The 20,955-nt window shown below is 54.6% G+C and overlaps 1 protein-coding gene across 1 annotated transcript in view; it reads right to left on the reverse strand.

The window, feature by feature from the left end:
• Positions 1 to 685: 685 nt before the first annotated feature.
• FECH (ferrochelatase) overlaps positions 686 to 20,955 on the reverse strand; it is a 27,600-nt gene continuing 7,330 nt past the window's right edge. Inside the window, exons 3-10 of the mRNA XM_030887290.2 lie at positions 19,822 to 19,970; positions 14,766 to 14,900; positions 12,522 to 12,628; positions 9,288 to 9,386; positions 6,750 to 6,857; positions 6,286 to 6,450; positions 2,482 to 2,541; positions 686 to 2,049 (exon numbers count right to left, since the gene is read on the reverse strand). Coding sequence (XP_030743150.1) covers positions 1,915 to 2,049; positions 2,482 to 2,541; positions 6,286 to 6,450; positions 6,750 to 6,857; positions 9,288 to 9,386; positions 12,522 to 12,628; positions 14,766 to 14,900; positions 19,822 to 19,970 — 958 coding nt within the window. The 3' untranslated portion in view covers positions 686 to 1,914. The remainder of the gene's footprint in view (positions 2,050 to 2,481; positions 2,542 to 6,285; positions 6,451 to 6,749; positions 6,858 to 9,287; positions 9,387 to 12,521; positions 12,629 to 14,765; positions 14,901 to 19,821; positions 19,971 to 20,955) is intronic.

The raw sequence follows: 20,955 nt of genomic DNA on the forward strand, positions 1-20,955 counted from the left end.
GGGCGATCACCAGAGTAACATCCGCACCCCGAGAAGCACCTGAAGTGAAGGGGGGACAGGGTGGGTGGCTGATGTCCATAACCCGCTTTCCAGCAGGCCTGGCACCACCAGGGCAGGGAGACAGGCACTCGGGGCCTAGTTTGAATGGAGGCCCAAAGAGCCAAAGGCAAAGAGTGGAAGCCAACTGTAATCAATTGGCCGCGCCTCTGGCCTTCCACCGGGAACACGGCCCGATGGGAGTGCCAACGGGGAAAGGCTGACGGTATTCTAGCTTCAGGGCCGATGCCGTTGTCGGCAGATGAGGGACTACAGCGATGGCGTGCTTCTCCTCAGGTGCTACTCAACAAGCTCAGCTCATCTCAGTCAACAATTTCGGTGAATGGATTTTTAGTGCTTTTATGAACGGACAGGTCCTGCCTCAACCAGGGTGCCTTGACCCAGTGGCTGCACCAGGGGCCCTGCACCAGGATTGTGCGGGTGGCGCAGGACTGGGCGAGGTGCCATCCTGGGTCCGTGGGGCCTCTATGAGCCAGAGCCGAACAACCATGGCAAGAATGGGAGAAACCGGGGCAGCCCTCATGAGACCCTAATCATTAACATAGGAAATCCTGATCCCTCCGGGACGTCTGCTTCCTCAACGAGAGGAGGTTTCTGACTTGGAGACCAGAGGAGTCATTCGAAACACTTTGCAGAGCCATCAGAGAGTTCTTTAATCCATTGAAATCCACGATCCTGATGCCATTTTATGTTTACTCTTACAACCACCTGCCATTCACAAATTCCAGGGGGCAATGCTGGCAAGGGCATCATCTCAGGCCGAGATGGCAACAAAACCCAAAGACGTGATAGGTGGTGACGCCCGGTGGTTAACTTCTGGTTTTCAGGTGTCTGTAGCACGGCTACATAATTTGTGCAATTAAAAAATGGTAGTTCAAGGTTACAAAACCCAATGGACTTTATGAAACAATTCTTCAAACAGCTATGCCGATGGCAGACATTCAACTGTGATGGAGATGGGGGAAGAGTTTGGGGTGGGCAGGAGCACCTTCCAGAACCACTGTCCTTGGAAACGGGGTGGTAAGGGCTCCTGCCCTGTGGGCCCTACTTCCTACCACAGCACCTATGAGGTGCAGTGCATGTCTGCACATCTCTGAGCAGCTGCAACACATGCGTGGAGCCTGTGCACGCGAGAGGCTCACATCAAAGGCGTGAAGCCGCCTCTTCCTCCTGGCATCACTGGCTAGGTGCTTGGTGACCAGCTGAGAGGTTGGTGGGTCCCCCCCCACCCCCCGCCAGCTCTGTGGGAAGAGCCTACCAGGGCAGTTGTACTCTGTCCTGTGGGGCCACCGAGCTGGAACAGGCAGGACAGCCCTCACGGGGGGCTGACCAAGGCCGGCTCGGGGAAGGACGAGGCAGTGACGGGCCGTCACTCACATCCTCAGATACCAGGGGGCTGCAGACCGCTGGTGGGGAAATCCCATTGTCTTTTCATTCCATTTTCCCACGAACGATCTAGCTGAAGCCCTCACTCAGAGGCATGAGACAGGAGAGACCCCACTCCCCTAGACGGATGGCCCCCAGATGTGGGGGCCTCTCCTGAGCCTTCCAGGATGCCAAGCGGGCACCAGGAACTAAACCCTGTCTTAAAAATGTGCGCGTCTCACAGGGAAGACTTCTAAAGCTCATTATTCAAAACAAACAAACGAAGGCCCGGTGGGCTTTCCAAACCAGTGCCTTCACCCAGAGAGGAGGAGTCGAAAGCTTATTGGTGGTGTAGAAAAATATAAGAACCCGAGGGGCCCACCCTTGGGGAAACCCGTGGTTTTCCCACGGAGCGGCTTCATGGAGCGCTCCATGATTTCTCCCGAGCCGTCGGGGGAGGTGGGGGGAGCCAGGGAGGTGGAGGGCTGGGGGTCACAGCTGCTGGCTGGAGAAGAAGGATTTCATCTCTCGGCAGACGGGATTCACGCAGAGCGGGCAGCTCAGTGTCAGCTGGGTGGAGCAGCGCTGGTTGGATTGCAGGTGCGTGAGCACCAGGTCGGCCAGGGCCTGCGAGAGACAGGTGGCAGAGGCAAAGGTTTGTCGGGAGCGAAGGTCTCCCAGACACCCCTCCCGTCTGCCCAGGTAATCGCTGTGGTTGGGGGTCTCCTTTTCATTTGGAGGGCGAATCCTTCGAAGCAGACCCTACTAAGCCTTCTTTTCCTGAGAGTCCTCAGTGGAGAGCGAGTTGGGACAGGGGTTTCCAAAAACAAGGTCCTCTTCCCCCAGCCACGACACGGGGGCTTCTGGGAGCAGACACGGACAGAGGTGGAGAAAGGGGGAGGCGGAGAACAGGTGGGAGCGTGGGGGAGCCGGGGTCAGTTTCATCATTAATAGGAGCCCAGCATGGTCTAGGATGGGGGGATTTTAATACTGCATGGGTGTGTCTCAGAGGCCTGGGGCCCTCAGCCTGGGCCACCAGTGACTGGAAGGCGGTGGTACCTTCGAGAACAAAGGGTTTCCATTCAGGGACTCTGCGCGTCTGATGGTCTCCACACCACACTGCAGCAACGAGAAAGGGAGGGCAAACACACGCGCATTTGTTTGTTTCTGTCTAAGAGAATGGTCGATCTCTCTCTCTCTCTCTTACACACACACACGCACACACGCACGCACGCCCCAGCCCCTGTATGGATGCTCGGCTGACCCCCTGAGCACAGACTGTCCCGTGGTTTCTGAGTCGTCCCCTGCCCATGACCCCCACAAGGGGTCCGCTGCCAGGCCAGTTTGAGGCTCCATGGGTCAGGGGTCTTCTCCAGACATACTCCAATGTGCTCCCCACGCATGTCTTCCTCCTTTTGGAAATCCTCCCTTTCCGAGCGCAGCTTGGACAGGCAGATGAGGCGGCCACTTTTGGGCGAAGGACGAAGCACATTAACTACCGACTTGCAGACACAGCTGGACCCGCACTGGATCCAACTCGGAGCTGGGGTTTGTCCTGCTTTTACATATAAAACTCTTCAGGGAAAGCTGGGTGTTGTTTTTTCCGCTGGCCCCCTCAGAAGCCACCACGTGACTGAGAATCCCTATTTTGATGCACTCTGACTCGGGTAGGTAGATTCTCCTCCTTTGCTGGCCTGGTGAAGGCTTTTCAGATGTTTGGCCTTTAAGTTAAGAGGAGGCCTAGTGGCACAAAGGTTAGGCACGTGGCCGCCGAGGGAAACGTCGGTGTTCAGAGACAGCCAGTTTCCACAGGAGAAGCACCTGCTCGGCAGTGAGTACAGCTGAGCAGATCCTATGGGGGCCGTCCACCGTCCACCTTGCCCCACAGCCCTGATAGTCAGGGCTGTCTGACCTGCCCCAGGGGCCCCAAGAGTCAGGGCTGTCCACCCTGCCCCAGGGCCCCGATAGCTAGGACTGTCCACACTGCCCCAGGGGCCCCAAGAGTCAGGGCTGTCCACCCTGCCCCAGGGCCCTGATAGTCAGGGCTGTCCACCTGCCCCAGGGCCCCGATTGTCAGGGCTGTCTGACCTGCCGCAGGGCCCCGATAGTCAGGGCTGTCCACCTGGCCACAGGGGCCCTGACAGTCAGGGCTGTCCACCTGCCCCAGGGGTTCCAAGAGTCAGGGCTGTCCGGTCCTGCCCCAGGGGCCGGACAGACTCTTCCCAGCAGCATGAAGAGGAGGAAACTGGCACAGAAAGCCGAGCCAGATGCAGCAAATGCCTCATTCTCAACGTCGAGGGTTTGTCCTCAAATTCCAGGCGAGGTGACATTTGGTGTACGTGCTGGGCCGGCCGGGGCAAGACCGTCATACTTGAAAATGTGCACACCCGTCACCCAAAACATCCACATCTGGAATGTATCCTAAGGACAACAATTGGGGAACGCACAAAGAGCCTACTATGTACAGACTTTAACTGAAAACGTCAGTGAAACTTAGAAATACCTTAAATGTGTACTAATTGGGGGTGGGGGTTTCAAAAATAAATAACTATATAGATTTAATTACATTTAGTGATTCAGGTCCATCCTGATTTTTTGGGGGGGGGCTACAAAATAGAATGAATAAAATATCATTTTGTTAGACATGTAGGCGCGTACCATTTTTATTAAAATGTACACATTTTAAAAAAATGAGTATTTTTACCAAAGTATGAGACAACTCCAAAAATCCGTGAGCAAATGGTATTGAAAGATAATGTATGGTGTTCACAAACTTTTTGAAGACCCCTCTCACGTGAGCAGATTCTACTAGCCTCTGAGGGGTCAGATTATGAGTTCTGTTCTCGATATTATATACTCCTCTAAAGTGTCTCAACTCTGTTTTTACTACCAAAAAAGTATAAAGCTATTTCCATTCTGGGTGAAAAAAAAACTGACTTAGTAAAGTTGTGAAAACTCAGTGTCGTCCCTCATCAAAATAATGAGCAAAACTAGAGCTTGCTCCATGTGGACTGACTTCATTGGTAGCTTTAGGGTTTACGTTGACCTCACCCAAAGAATTTAGTCATTGTCCTCAATTCTTATGAGATAACCCTTAAAAAAGGGGCCCTTGAAATCTTCCGCATGGTTCAAGTGTCCTTCAAATTTCCCTAATGGTCACGTATCCTTGAGAAGACTCCAGACCTGACAAGTTCTGCCAGAGAGGGGCAGTGGGTGGGGGGCTGACCAGGCCAGAGAGACCTACCATGGAATACCTCCTGCTCACATGGACCTCAGCGGGGAGGGGCTGGAGTTTATGCAACGTAACGAGGCCCCTTTGATAGCTCTGGACACGGTTTCCACGAGCTTCCTGCTTGGCCTCTCCAGCTGCAGAAGCTCTGCCCTGCCAAGACTCTCAGACCTCACACTCCCTCGCCCCCTCTGCTGACCCCTCAGGAAGATGGCTGGAATCCCAAGCACAGCCCCTTCTGTGAGTTCTGTGAGGCGTCCTACCAAATTACTGACCTTCAGAGAGTAACAGGCAAGAGGGGGAGTGGATGGGGCCTGGTGTTATAGTAAACAGGGAGCAAATGGAGCAGAGGGACCCCCAAATTTATAGCCAGCCAGTCAGAAGTGAGGGGCCATGGGGAGCCCCAAGCTAGCTTCTGGGGCTGCCTGTGCCCTTCACCGCTGAGCTCTGCTCCTGCTCTGGCTGGTGGGGAGGAGGGGATGGGGGTGTGGGGGTTCCCCGAGCAGCTGCTGGCAGAACTGACCCGAGAAGCGGAACCTGAGGCTGTGATCTACAGCCTCACAGCTGGTGTGAGGAAGAGTAGGTGCGATCGAATATTGGCTATCTATCCCCTCGGTTGTTAATCGTCATCTTGATTATTAAGTCAGAAGCCGATTAGGTCTCTGAATGGATGGGCACTGTCATCCAAGTAAGGCGAGCTGGCTCGGACTGTCGGGGCACACGGGTCTGTGGTGAGCAGGGCTCGGCTCGGGTGGAAGAGCAGAGGGCATCCGTCAGTGGCATCCATCCACAAGCCTGCAGCCTCGTGTTGGCCAATTACAGCCTTCCCGCAAATCCTTTATCACAACTGCTGACAAGTAATTGAGGTCCTCCCTCACTCCATCAGCACCTGATTGATGGCCAGCCGGACGCGCCAACACCTGGGGGCCTGGGGGCTGGCTGCAGCTCCTCACACCCAGGCTCCACCAAACGGGCCCCAGCTGCCTGGTCCCAGTGGGCGAGGTGTTCTCTGCGGCCAGGCCTCCATCAATCACACCTCGTGGCCAGGGCTGGGGGGCGCTGGCAGGAGATGAGGTGGGGGGCGGGGCTTCCTGGGCACCAAGGCGTCCATGGTTTCCATGGAAACCACACTAGGACTTGGACTCAAGCCAGGAGTGGGTGAGCAGCAGTTTTTCTCCACCCTGAGTGGCAGTTCACATCCATCTTGGCTTACAAGACACTAAGGGAGGTATTTGTGATTTCAATAATCAGATTGATTACAGCAGGATGCGAGTAGCTCATTAGGCGAGTGCATCAGAAAGGCCACGGGAAGCAGAACCCTGCTGGCTCCACCTTGAGAGACCCAAGGGCTCCCACAGACTGCGGCACCCAGGGAGACAGGCCTGCAGCCGGCTACCTGCTTCTCCTTGGAACAGGGGAACATCGGGGGTTTTGTTTCGTGTTTTCACTTTCGAGGGGTGCAGACACTGGACAGAGCAGACGAGGCTGCCCGCAGGGGTCTCTGGGCTGCCTGGTGGAAGTCTCCCCTGCTGACGCGGCCTCTAGTGAAGTCAGGGCCAGGACAGCGAGCCTCCCGGGAAGTCTGATCACGCCGGCTGCGGAGGCATGGGCACGAAGGACCGGCCGGCACTCACCTCCTTGGCCAAGACCTGCGAGTACTCGATGTCCAGCTCATACAGCGTCTCAATGTGGTCGCTCGTGAACGCGATCGGGACCAGCAGGATGTTCTTCCTGCCCCTCTGGCAAAGCCCCTTGATGGCCTCGTCGGTTTGAGGGCCCAGCCAGGGCATCGGGCCCACCTGTGGAGGAGGAGGGCGAGGGAACCCCTGAGTCCTTCTCCAGAGGCGCCCGCCCAGCCCAGCACCCGGGTTCAGACACTCTTATTTCCACATCTAAGCTCACATCCTTCGAGAAACTGGCAGAACACAAACCAGCAATGGTCTCAAGAGTGACTCAGTCGGGCAGTGGAGAGGGGGCCCACCCTTCCCACCCTCCCACCCTCCTGGCTCACACAGTCTCCCCGAACTGGGGGAGCACTGAGGTACAAGGGCCGACAGGCACAGCTTCATCAAGAAGTCCGGCGCGTGGAGCCACCTACCTTGGACTGCCACGCCAGTCGGTAGGGATTGGAGTAGCCCAGCTTATCCATGACTCTTTGGACAGTGGCCCCGACCTCCTGAGGGTAGGGGTCCCCTCTGTTGACCACCTGCAGCAGAGACACAAAGTTCTGTGAGTCTCCGAATGGAGGGGCTTTGGGACCAGAGCCCCCCCTTCCTAGCTCTGTCACCAGAAATATCGGCCAGGCTGGGTCACTCGCTGCCCTTGGGCCCAGTCTCCTTTTGGCACAAGGAGAACTCGGACCCCTTGATCTCGAAGGGCAGACTCCTCCTGGGAGATTAAGAACAAACCTGTGATGGCGACAAGGGAGAGGAAGGAGCCGGGCAGGCAGTGCCCACATGGCATGGGGGCTGCTCGTCAGTGCGCACTTGAGCATTTAAAACAGGAGTTGGGAGAATGCTGTACGAACAAGGAGTCCTTGGGTGGCGCAGCTGGTTAAGCACCACACCACTAACCACGAAGCAGGGGTTCTCGTTCCAGGGCTCCCTGGAATAAGGGGCTGGAGTCTACTTCCACAAGATCAAAACCCAAACAGAACCACAAGCTCACTGCCACTGAGTTGATTCTGACCCACAAGGGCCCTACAGGGCAGGGGAGACTGGCCCCGGGGGCTTCCAAGAGTCACTCTTTCGGGGAGTAGAAAGCCCGTCTGTCTCCCTCCACAAGATCAGCCACTGGAGGCCTGAAGAGAGCAGATCCACGCTGGTCCACGTGGGGCCTCCATGAGTGCTGACACCGGTCGGATGGGGGGGGGGGTATTATGTGGGGGACGTAGAGCATGACCAGGGTTATGGGGACACCCGGGACCCAGAAAGGGTGAACACTGAACAGGAGGGCAGGTACAGAGGAGGGCAGAGGCGGCTTGCAGGTTCAGATGACCGGCGCCTTGAGGCACTAGACTGTACCCTCGTTCTGACGGGCCGTGCACAGGGAAGGTCGGCAGAGGCTCCTGACCATCAGGACAGCTCGTTCTCAACCGCGGAGGGCTCAGGGCTCAGTGCGAATGCTGTCACTGCCTTAGGGTTTAGGGAGTAGCTGCATGCCGAGTCCCTTTCCGCAACCCCTACACACCCTTGTCTGATGCATTATTGTACCCTTATCTGCTATCGCCCATCCTCACCCCCGGGGACAAAGATGTGAGTCTGTCGTGATCTTCCCCACACCTTAAGCACTGAAAACTTCGTCTGGCATATAAACTTAAAGCTTACTGCTATCGCACCAGTTAGAACTGGCCCTATGAGTTTCCCGGAGTGTAAGGCTTTCCTCAGCACTGGTTGGTGGTTTCAAACTGCTGACCTCGGTTCGCAGCCGAACCCATAACCACGACTCCAGCGGGTCCACGACTCCAGTGGCAGAGAAGAGCTGGACAGCTCCATGGTCTTCCCTCCTGCTTCTGGTTCCCTGACCACAAGTCTGGTCTCCTGACTTCCTGGCATCCCCCATTCCCACCCTGGGCTGCCCTGCTCTGGGCAACAAGAAAGCCCTAGAAGGACTTGGCTCTGTGCAGTCTGGTCGAGTGCAGCAGGCCACAGGAGGAATCTGACTCATCCATGAAGCACGCCTTCTCTCCCACTGGCTCCCAGGCTGGCCACACACCCCAAAGGAAGGGACGTGGGGGGAGGATTTGCATGACCCAGGAAAGGAAGGAATGAACTCATTAAAAGGAACGGCAGGCTTCCTTCCAGCATAGAGAAGTTGCTCTCCAGGGCCACCTACTGCTGGAAGTGGGGACAGCTTGGCTGAGATGGTGGGGGCTGGGGGACACTGCAGAAAGCTGGGCACTGGCCACCAGGTGGCAGTCAAGGCCAGTAAAAGAAGGGTGGCCCTCCCAGACTCTCAGGTGGACACCACTGACCATGACCTTCAAAGCCTTTCCACCACCTAGGAAGTGGTCACTCCACATCACCCTGGCTCTGGAAGCGATGCTGTCAGGGCTGCAGGCTGGCTGTTTACTTCCAGCACGCAGACAAGCAAGCATCATGCACCCAAGCTCTTTCCAAAAGCACACCTGCTGTGCGTGGCCCGACACACAAGGGGACGCCAGGCCACCAGGCGATGTGCTCATGTGTCCATGTGAAAACCCCGGTTGCCTGGTGGAATCTACACAGCCCTTGCCAACCCATCAGAGGCCTAGGGCAGGGGCACTGGACGCCTAGTCAGGGTCGAGGCCCTCAGATGCTGTGTGCAGAGGTGTCAAGCCCCACAGGCACCTCAAGGCCACCCAGAAATGTGGGGCTCTCTCCTAGGGTGGTCCTCCAGGAGGAGTTATTAAGTAAGCACCATCGATTTGACCATATGATACTCTGAATGAAGTGTGAGTAGATTTCAGTCAGGGAGTACAGATAGACTCACATCCAATTCCATCTGGGACGCGGGGGTGGGGTGGGGGTCAGACAGACCCCTGGCCGGTACTGAGGTCATTATGGAAGCTGGGTCCTTTTTACACACTGAAAGATGAAAACGACCCAACCCTCCCACCAAGAGGTCACCCCCGCCCCCAAGCCACACCCTTACTTACGGACATGGGCAGCGAGTGAGCGGAGAAGAGGATGACCACCTCGCTCCTCTTCTCGGGTGGAAAGTGGTCCAGTTCTTTGAGAACGTGGTCCGCAAAGCACTGTGGTGGGGGGCGGGGGAGGAGGATGCGGGGATCACCAGCAGAGGGGAAAGGAAGAAAACACTTCTCAATGAGAACGGGCCCACGAATCTCAGAGGGGGCAGCGAGGGTGTGTGTGTGTGCTCTTTTTAAAAAAACTGCAAACAGCCTGGCCCCTCTCGCTTTGGCTCATCACAACAGAGGCAAAGGGCCGCAGGAGCCTGGGGAATTGGACGGGAAACTTCTAAAGCCCGCTAATGGCTCGCTGAAAACCAGCGCTCTGGCCGGCTTCCCCTCAGGAGGGGCGGGCACACTTCCAGATGGGAAGGAGGCCTTGTTTGAAGACTGCTCCTGGGCTCCGTGAGCAGGAAAACGGCTTGGGGGGTGCGGGGGAGGGGGTGCTTTCTCACTCTTCCTTCGTTTGGCTTGCAGGCCGATCCCATTAGCTGGAGGTCATCGCAGAGGAAGGGGACAACTGGGGGCGATTTCGATGGCACCTTCCTTCTCAACCCCGTGCCCTCCAGAGCCCACCGCCCTGAGGGCAGACTGGTGCCGGGGGGGCCCATTCGGTCACATCTGTGGGACTTGGGCTGGAAGGTGGGTCCCGCCTCCTCCTCCCAATCTCTGTCTGCCAGACCCCAGACCGGTGAACCTCCTGTCTCCAGTTGGCACTTTCTGTAGGTGTTGAAATGCCAGATCTGAAGAGGTTGGCTTTCATCTTGCGCTTTAATCATCCTTTGTCATCAAAATCACAAAGGAGGGGCTATGAAGGACGTTAGGGGTCAATGGACAAAATCGGAACAGGACAGAGCGTAGCGAACAGTATCACTGTTAAAGTGGCCGAAGATGAATGCGTCCAATGCCGAAGCCCTCAGCTTCTGCCACTGTAACGTGACAAGACACACGCACTCAAGTATTTGGGCGTGGCGGGAGATGATGGGCACAACTTATGTCTACCACGTCTGTGTATCCGTGATCCACACATGCAGAGAGTATGCAAATAACACAATCGGGATCCCAGTGAGTAACACCATGCCCTTCGAGGTACGGGAGCTCCTTGGATGTCTGGTCTTTCTGGCAACGCGGGTATGTTTGAGACTGGTCCCAGACACAACGCGCTAGACTCCTTAGAAAGGGCCATTTCCCAGGACCAGGCAGAAGGGTTAGTGGGTGGTTAGGACGGAATGAGCCAGGCAGTCCTGAAAGAAACATTTGCGGGTGGGGAGGGTTGTCTGCTCCCCTTCCAAGCCCTAAGATTCCCCGGGCAGGGTGGCTGTGACAGCTCAGGAGCAACAGAAGCAACCGTTTCCACAGTGTGGATGTTTGGCCTGCACAGTGCTTGGGAGGGGACAGAGGGTGCTTGAATGATTCTGGACAACAGCCCAGAGGGAAGGTCGCTTCGACGTTGACTTGAGAGTCTGGGATTTAAGATAAGGGGCACCACTGAAGCTAACAGTAATATAGTGGCTGAGTAACTGCTACTGAGAGAAACATAGATTTGCAAGTAATACAAAGATTTGGTTGGGTTCTATTTTTCTCATGGACTCTACATGATATTAAGAACCTAGCCTATCTGTAAACTTTCGCTTCCCAAAGACTTCACATCTTTTTTGACCTGAGTACATGGGAGGTGGGCAGGGGAGGGATCGGCCAGTCCATCTGCGGGGTCTGGGGCCTCGTGAGAGGGGCAGCCCGCGCTCAGAGCCTTCAGTCAGCCGTCAGAGCAGCATCTCTGAAATCCCTTTCATTTCACGAACAGAGATTTCCTCAGTGAAGAGAACTTCCCACTTCCCCCTCTTTCAAAGGCCTGAATTTTAATGTAAATCTAATTACTCCCGCCATCAGGGCAGGCAGATGCTACACAGACCCCTCCACCAGCCTGCCCCACCGCCACATGGCAGAGCAGGCCTCAAACCCAAGAGCCCGCCGCCTGCAGAGGGGCGCACACCGGGCCCAACCCCAAGAGAAGGCCCCACCCCATTTCACTTTTTTTCTGGAAAAAAAAAAAAGGGACTTTGACCCTCCTCCCCACTGTTAGCCCTTTACACACCACCTACAGGTCGCAGAACTGCAGGAGAACCGGCCAGATTTTAGTGATGTCTGACGCCACCCAGTGGCGGTGGGTTGTAAGCAACACGGGGATTGTTAAAAAGTGGTTTAACCCGGTGTCTTGCCAGCAGCCAGAGGATGGCTAAGGAGTAAGAAATGAACTGGATGGAATCTAAATCACTTACTACTTCTCTGACCTAAAATAACTCGAAGCCAGGAAGTTGAGCGTGTGCAGCACTGTCATATTCGAAGGGCCGGAAAGTAAAACCGATCTAATGCCATTAACTTTGAAATCCGTTTCAACTCATTCTCCTAAAAATCAAGAAACGATGAACAGACCTTACCAATCTAAGGCACGTACAATGAATTTGTGGCCACAGACCCTTTCATACGTGAAACATTCTCTGTTGGAATGTTAGGTCGGCTTCAAGGCCTCAGAATGAGGACACACGGTATCTAGAAATGTTTATAAAAACAAAACCAACCCACTCCCTGCCACAGAGTCAATTCTGGCTCACAGGGACCCTGCAGGACAGAGGAGAACTGCCCCTGTGGGTTTCTGAGGCTGTAAATCTGTATGGGAATGGGAAGCCTCATCTTTCTCCCTCAGAGCAGCTGGAGGTTTCAAACTGCTGACCCTGTAACTCACTATGTCAGCATGACTCCTTTAAAATCTTTTACAGGAAAAAAAAATCTTTTACGGGATTTGAAATTAGATGGTTTAATTTCGTTGTCAGCCGCTCAATCTCTGAATATGCCAACAGGGACATTATTCCCGGTGGATAAACAGGGACATTGTTCCCGGTGGATAAGACACCAGGACTGATCCTTCATGCTCTTCTGGCCTTTGTTTGAGAAAAACAATGCTCAGATGCCAGTCTGCATGGTTTCCGACTAGCATAAGTCCTCGGAAGAAAGGAAAGCCTCACTATTTTCATCTTTACGTTGTTTTTCTCTCCCCAGAATTCAATAGCCTATCCTCCCCCGCCCCCACCCCCGCCCCATCCTCAGCCCACCTTGTAAGCAAGAGGGTTCAGCTGCGAAGGACACACACAGACTCAGCCGGGACCAGCACCTGACTGGCCCCTGCAGGCAGTTGTGGCTAACCTGGATGAGGAGGGGATGCGTGGGCCATCTGTCAATGGCACTCCACTTCATGGCTGGCTTCTTCCCCACGCCGTTGTAGTATCGATAAATGGCATTTAAGCTGCTGCCTGAAACATACAGGGGTTGCTTCGTAAATGTGTTTTGATTATGATGAAAATAAAAAACAGACTAGTTGAGGCGGTAATTTTATGTTCAAAGCAGGCGACTGCTTCTAGACCGAATCAGTCGAATTACAATCGCCCCAATGCCTTAGGACGCATAGAGACTGAATGGCTCTGCAAAGGCACATCAACCCCAAGGCAATCGATTCCAGCAGACCTGCACAGATCACTGGTGGGAAACCGGCTGGCCCTGGACTCCTGAAATAGACGCAGCTGCAAGTGGCAGGGCCCGCGTCTCACAACGGAAAGCGTGCTAGATTTTGTTTTCCCGGCGATGCAGGCAATCATCCCCTCTGCAGAAAGCGTTGGGGCCAGAACGAGCAGCGAGGCAGGAGGCCGCTGTGCTAACAGGTCCCTTCCAGCCCCGCTCCTCCCTTTGTATTCTGTTCTCTGCAGGACAGATGACACGCACTCCGGGGTCCCGGGATCTTGGGCAGTTTTTCGTAATTATTACGAGAGAAATCGTTCCTGTGTGACTGTCAAACCTCTATAACCATCCCCTTGAAAAGCTTCACGCAGCTTCTAGCCATTTCTACAGGCAGCATCTGGTCTAAAGAATGAACGTGCTTCCCGGAGGGAGGATTTCCTGCCTCTGCAGCTCAGGTGTTCCGGCCTCACTAAGGCACGAAGGAGAAATGCAAGGCAGGAAGCGGGGACCTGGACGCTTCAAAGATGTGGTTGGAACCAGGCATGCCTTCCTTTGTGAAATAACCACCTGCTTAACGCACCTCCTTTGCATCACACTTTGGCTTGTGTGGCTCTTTTCAAGCAAGGCATTTGGATAGGCTTAAAACAGCGGTTCTCAACCTGTGGGTCACGACCCCCTTGGGAGTCAAATGACCCATTCACAGGGCTCGCCTAAGACAATCGGAAAACACATTACGATTTACATGACGATTCATAACAGTAGTAAAATTAGTTATGAAGTAGCAATGAAATAATTTTATGGTTGGGGGTCACCACAACATGAGGAACTGTAGTAGAGGGTCTTGGCATTCGGAACGTTGAGAACCACTGGCTTAAAACTTTGTTAAGATCCAATTCGTTCTCTGGGAATCTAGTTCCGATATTCTGAAGCTGTAGAGGCCTGTCAACCAGAGACTCCTCCCTCCCGCTCTGGAGGGTATCTGAGAACAGAGGCGTATGCACAGTTGGCTGGCGAGCTGCACAAGTATCTACAGCACATCACAGGCACTGGGTGCTTCTTCCAGGCGCCTCTCCCCGCCCCTATTTCATGATAAAAATAGACACTAATCTCCTAAAGCAGTTGGGGAATCAACATCACGTTGGTCCCCACACCTGGGGGAGGATGCAGGGGATCTGGGGGTGGCAGCTGACACTGTACCTACAATTAATGACACGATTTATGACAAGCCTGGAGAACTCTGCCGCTCCCTGTAAAACAGTCAGGAAACAGCGAGGGCGCATGCTTCCTGAAATCAAGACCACTGAAACAAGTTTGGAAAGGGCCGCCTTCCCACCCAACTCGACCCCCCCAACACACACACACACAGACACACACACACACACACTGGGCGTTAGTGTCACCAGCAACCAAGCCCCTGGGTGAAGCATACTTCCCATGCTATCTGGCAGCTCTCTCTCCTTTCACATCCAACAGACTACACAGGGCTTCGGGAAGTTTGAGGGAAAGGAATTAAAAGATGATAGAATTGTCCCCAAAACTTTCTGAAGCCCCCCCTCCCACCATATTAGGGCAATACCAAAGGGGGAGTTTTTCTACAGGGAGCGAGGGAGTGCCTGGAGGTTCGTTAGCGATCCATTACAGAGCCGCCTTCAGCTGGGACACTTGCACCCCTGCCTCCTGGCCGCCATTTGTAATTCAAGTAGACTGGCCAATAACTCAAGGAGCAGATGAACCGTGCAATTTCAATAGACTGACCTGAACTCTCCTGTTTAAAGGAGACAGGTCGGATTTGCCATTCCTATCTCAGGTGACGGGGCCTCTCCTTCCAAGCTCCGACGGCCTGGCTATCTTTGCCGAGGTCACCTCCATCCCCCCTTCATCTCTCCCCTGCCGCCCCCCCACCCCCATCCCTGGGTTTCAGAAGCGATGCCTTACCTGTGGTGGAGCAGCTGTATTGCGGATACTGTGTGAAGGCAATCGCCCTTTCAAGTCCGTCTCTCTCCATCTCTTCAATTGCTTCTTCAGTTAAAGGATGGACGTACCGAAATCCAATATAGTATTTGTGAGGGGCTGTTAGGGAGCACGGGTGGAAAGGAGAGAGTATTAATCTTTATATGGATTTCCTGGAGTCACCAACATTAATGCAATGCCAAGAACAAAGGGCAGTTAGCCCAATTCCTCTGCGGCTCGGAACATGTGGGCACCGGTAGATCCCGGACGCTGGTTGCGTCTCGGGCTGCTATGTGGACTCTTCATCACTGTTCTCTAGTGAAGGGGTTAAAGGTCCCTTGACTCCGAACAGGAGTTCTGGTGACGTCGTGGGTTACACCTTGAGTTGATAACCGCCTGGTCAACCGTTCAAAACCAGTCACTCTGGGGGAGAACGATGAGGCTTTCTGCTCCCGTGAAGATGCCCAGGCTCGGACGCCCACAGGGGCAGTTCTACCCTGTCCCACAGGACCACGATGAGCAGAGCAGACTCTGGCAGGGGCTCTGGTGTCCTTTCTTTTCTTTGGTTGCTCGGAACAATTGCTTTGCTCTTGGCCGGGAAGAGAGTGCGCATCAAGAGAAGGGAGGGAAGCACACATGCAGATCCTACAGCATGATGACCCCCTCCCCCCGGAGCCCCCAGACATTTGGGAGTTTGGCTGTGTTCCATGACAGCCACATTTCCAAACAAGGAAGCAGACACTCTGAGAGACTTTCCTTCACCTGCCCAAAGCCACGCCGGTGGGTGGGCCATCAAATGACACCCTAGGTCCCCCGACCCCAAAGCCCAGGCTCATGCCATGCTCTGCCGGCTCCTGCCACCGAGTGCCCCTGGGCCGGCAGAGCACCAGGTTCATGTGGCCAAAGGCAAACACTGAACTTCACACACGCTGGAGATGCTCAGGGAAGGGTCGGAAAGGTCAATGCTGACACACGAGCACAGCACCTGTCCTGACAGACAGGACGGCAGCTGTGCTTCACCTGCGGCTCCAGGTGGGACGCGAGGCACTGCAGCTGGCATGGCGTCCGCTGCGGGCCTTTGTGGCCCTTCCCTCAGCTCGTCGTCGTCCACTGCCTCTGCTATCCTGCATCTTTCTACCCCTGGACTTCAAGAGACTCGCCCTGGTGGTGCAGTGGGTATGGGTTGAGCTGCTAACTACAAGGTCAAAAGTTCAAAACCACCAACCACTCCGAAGGAGAAAGACGAGGCTTGTTACTCCCAGCCATGAGGCAGAACGGACTTGACGGCAGTGAGTGTGGAGTTTATGGTTCTTCAAAGGCACACACAACCACACGGTGCTGACAGGCCGATGCCGACTCATGGGGAGCGTCTGTCAGAGCAGAGCCCTGCTTCCTGGGTTCTCAGGGCTCGTCTTCCCGAGGTCGGCAGCAAGGGCTTTCTCCAGGTGTCACTGGGCGGATTACAGCCTGCAGCCTTTCTGGAAGGGGCAGTGCATTCATGGTGTGCCCAGTGCAGGGACCCCCAGGGACACTCATGGCTTTTTATCACTCACTGCCATCGAGTTGACTCAGAGTTGCAAGGAGCCCTGGTGGTGTATGGGTTATACACTGAGGTGCTAAACACAAGGTCAGTGGTTTGAATCCACCAGCTGCTACACAGGAGAAGGATGAGACAAAGTCTCAGAAACCCAGAGGGGCAATTTACTCTGTCTTATAAGGTCTCTGAGTCAGCTTTCTCAGGCACCCATAAATCCCTAAGATGGATAGTGCCCCAAAGGGTCACTAGTCCCTTGCCATTGCCATCGGGTTACACAGCGAGGACCCAGGGAACACACCGAGTAAGGCCACGAGGAGGTCGCTGTCCAAAGCGTCAGCCAATGTGGCACCAGACACACAGATGCAGATGGGCTCTGCCTACCAGTGCAGACCCTCAGATGGACAGCCTGTCCCAGGGATGGCCAGGCACAAGCACAAGCAGGCCATGGCTAGGAGAGAGAAGCTTAGATTCAGAGGGGTTGGCCCCATGATCTGGTTGCCGACTAAGAAAAGGGCGGGGAGGGGGTGTCTCTTCAGAGTAATTGTTGGCTGCCCACCCTCGCAGGACAGATGCTTTCTGTCACACAATCTGGTGGACTGCAGTTACAGCAGGCCAGGGGACACGACCTGCAAGCCAGATCCCAATGAGCGATGGTGCAAGCATCAGGACGATGGTGCAAGCAACAGAACATGGTTCCTGTTGAAGCTGCCAACCGACGCAACGGCACTCAACATCTGTTTTAAACAACTCCTAGTGATAGGCACAGAGCGTTCAGTGGGGTTTGCTTGCTAGTCTATTTTGAGATGATAGTTATCAGCCTGACAGAGAGGAAAAAAAACCCAATGCCACTGCCAGCCAGCTATCTTCCCTGACCTTGTCCCCCGGGCAGCAGGGTCCCTACAGCACGGCCAGCTGGGAGTGGTGGAGTGAGAGGCTGCCCTGCCCAGGCAGATAGAGGCACCGCCATCCCAGGTGACAGAAACAGTTCTGGGAAGCACAGATAAGGCTTTCTCAACAGGCTGGTTCAAACTGGCCTCCACCCTGGTTTGGGGGAGCTGAGTGGGGACCAAGGAGTGGCAAGCTGTGGTCCCTGAGGACTGGCTCGCCAGGTCAGGGGGGTGGGAGTGAGGAGGGAAGGCCTCTGGCATTGGGCCCCACAGAGGACACGAGCAAGGCCCACAGGGGACGCTGGCTCTGCCCACCCAACGGCCCCTGCCTGGCGAAGACTAATGGCGAGAACCACAGAAAGGAATAAGGAGCCGAGAAAGTAGGTTTCACCATCAGGAAAACGCCATTCCTCTGCAGCCCACGAGTGCAGCACGGAGAGTGGCTCAAATATGGCGTCTGCGATGGAGAGGAAAGTCTGAAATAATTAATGCCAGGGTTTCTGAGTCTACTTCAGAACCTTCCGCCGAGGCCAACTGGGAGTAATGGCACACGCTCGTGAGCTCCTTGAATTGTCAGCGTGGGCCAGAGTGGAGGGTCAGCGGTTCATTTTCACGATGATCCCAAGCGGCCCCTGGTGTGCCCACTTTCGAGATGGGGCTTAGTGAGGTGGCTGATGTCACACAGCCAGGAGGGGGAGGCCAGCCCCGGCCACAGCCCCCCCCCCCAGAAGAACGGAGCTACCTTACAGAGTGGCACTGACAGCTGTCTCAGAAGCCCCCATCCAAACAGTTCAGCTCTAACGGTCAAGAATGCTTTTCTCGGTTCAGACTTAAACTTCTCTCTTTCCTTCGCCTGTCCCTAAATTTCTGAAAAGCAGGGCAGCTTGATGACACCAATTCTGAGCCACAGTCCCTGCCACATGGCTCTGTATTAGGGGGCTGGCCAGCTCTATGCAAAACCAGTGGACCTCAAGACTTCCACCCTGGCGGCTCAGCCAAGCTACTCCCCTCAGAGTCGGGCACATGACCCCTTCCTATCTGCTTGTCTCACACCTTCACACCTGCTTGACTGAAGAGAATGCTTCCCAGTAGAAAGAAACAGCATTAAAATAAACTGTGGTTTCTAAGAAAGGGAGGATAAGAGGGAAGAGAAACAGAAAAGAGAAGATGAGAAACAAGTCAATAAAAAAGACATACAATGCAGGAGAGAAAACGGCGAGGGGAGAAAACCAGAGGCCAGTCCTGGTCTTATCTCTGAGCCTCACACCCAGGTAGTGGGACAAGGACAGGGTCTCCTGGAGGGCCGGGCCCCTGGGTGATCTTGTCTCAAGGCAACCCTTCCCCAGAGGAGTCCCTGAGCCAGGCGTTACAGGCAGCCCTTGGATTACTGGGTTTCACTTGACCTTGCTCCACGGAACATTGCATTTGGTTTACCAACTGAAGGTCTGCGGCACCCCTGCATCTAGCAACTCTCCTGGCGCCACTGCCCAACACTATGTTTGCTTTGTGTCTGTGTGTCACCGCCTGGTGATTCTTGTATTTCACACTTTTCCTGAAGGCTTGCTAACACTTAATAGACTCACTCGGTGCCATTGGGTTGATTCACAGTTCCCGAGACCGTAACTCCTTCCTGGAGGAGAACGCCCCATCTCTTTCCCTCGGAGAGGCTGGTGGTTTCAAACCGCTGGCCTCGAAGTTAGCAGCCCAACAAATAACCACCATACCACCAGAACTCCCACGGTGTGCACCTGGGAGTAGCAAATGCCAAGGTGAGAGGCCAGAGGGATGCTGGCAATGATGGGTAAGGTCACGCACCACTCTGGCTGGGCCAGCATGCTTGGGGGCTTGGCAGTTAGGCAATGATGCAGTCAGCCTGCACTTGGTGATCTGATGTGCTCATCCTCCATATCTGCTGATTCCACATGCTGACCTGACCTCTGGAACCTAACCATGTCAATTGGTGAGGAGAGTGTGTGCCTGGATGCTTGTGTCGCACACATATATAATGGTGTATATGGAACTTGGAAGCGATTACCCATGACTCCTCAAGTTCATTTCCATATTCAGTTTCCATACTGTAAGGGTCTGTGTGGTTTTTAGAGGCAGCTGCCTGACACTCCCTCTGTAGTGGCAGCCCAGAGGCCTTACAGTGGAAGACAGCATAGTGCTGACAGCAGATGCTGCCATGGTCATGGCATCGGTGGGCCGGCTATCTCTGCCCTGACAGCGGCCGGCGGTTGTTCGTGATCTAATTAGCCGTTCACCCAGAAAGGGAAGAGTGGGAACAGCCTCAGTCCATTTCTCACGAATTCTGTCCCAGGGCAATGACAGGCACAGCCTTTATGCACGGTACAAGGCTCTTGCCCTGTAATTCAGCTCAATTGAACACACATCTCAACCTTCCTTTGGAAGCTAATGTTCCTGGTCTTAAGCTTTTATCTGAAACACAAAGAAGCCAACAAAAAGGTGACCCAGTCAAGGGCCGGACCTCAGGGCTGAGCCAAGGGACCGTGTGTTCTGCAGAAACTCCAGCAGCTCCCGGACCCGGGTGTCATCTGATACTGTTTGCGCTTTCCACGCCCAGTGCCGAAAGCACACACCTGCACATGCGCGTTACCTGTGCTGGGGGACAGTTCATCCAGCAGTTTCACCATCCCTTCTCCTTGCTTTGACGTCCACATCTTGATAGGGGACCCGCCACCGATCCTCTGGTACTGCTCTTGGATCCGGGGGGCGCGTTGCTTGGCGATGATGGGTGCCAGCTTACTAAAGTGTTCAACAGGGAGGGAAATTGGGTTTAGTCCACCTGGGCCAGGTGAGAAACATTTTCTAGTCAATTAAAAGGAAACAAAATGATGGAAAGGATTTCTCACTAAAAAGTGTAAAAGCTTGAGGCCATGCGGGTGGGTCTAGAGCAGAGAGCGAGCTGGACACTGCTGAGGAATCTGCACCTCTGCTCCCCAAGTCGCTCTGAAGGGGCACCCCCGGATTCCTGCCACCAAACACCCATGCCGGGAGTCCTGCAGATCTGGTGACTAGCCAGAACGAAGACCTAAATCGAGGACCATGCAAGGTCTCGAGGACATTCTCAGCCGGGAGGGCTCGTGCACGGAGTCCTTGAAGGGGGCATCTCGTTGGGGCGCTTGGTGATGAGCGGAAAGACTGGGGGTCCGATTTCCCCCAGAAGCACCATGGAAAAAATCCCTGGCTGTCTTTTTCCTGAAGGCCAGCCAGCAAGAACCTGTGGAGCACAGTTCTGACCGGACACACAGTCAGGCTGCAACTGGAACATGGAGGGGGGGGGGTGCCTGTGTGTGCAAGGCATGCGTGTGTATACAAAGGGGGCTTCAAAAGTTCGTGGGAAATGAAATGAAAGGGTTGTTTAATCTTCCCACACGCCGGTTGAAGGCCCCTCGCATACACACTTGGGTTACACAGACCACTTCCCGGTGAGAGTGCTTGCCTGGGGCAGGAAAGGAACACTTGTTTTTTGCGGCAAATGCTTTTTGTACTAGCTATCTTCATAATCACAGGCACGCAGCACTTTTCTTGATAAACACCAATTTTAAAAGAAGGGAGAAACACACGGAACCCAAGACAGGTGAACCCCTCAGGACCAGTGGTGAGAGTGGCGGTACCGTGAGTGTGAAGGGAAGGTGGGGTAGAAAGGGGGAACCAATTACAAGGATCTATATATAACACCCTCCCTGGGGGACAGACAACAGAAAAGTGGGTGAAGGGAGACATCGGA

Source organism: Echinops telfairi, unplaced genomic scaffold (genome assembly GCF_000313985.2).
Source record: "Echinops telfairi isolate 266 unplaced genomic scaffold, ASM31398v2 ScPeMD7_7400;HRSCAF=8409, whole genome shotgun sequence".
Lineage (NCBI taxonomy): Eukaryota > Metazoa > Chordata > Mammalia > Afrosoricida > Tenrecidae > Echinops > Echinops telfairi.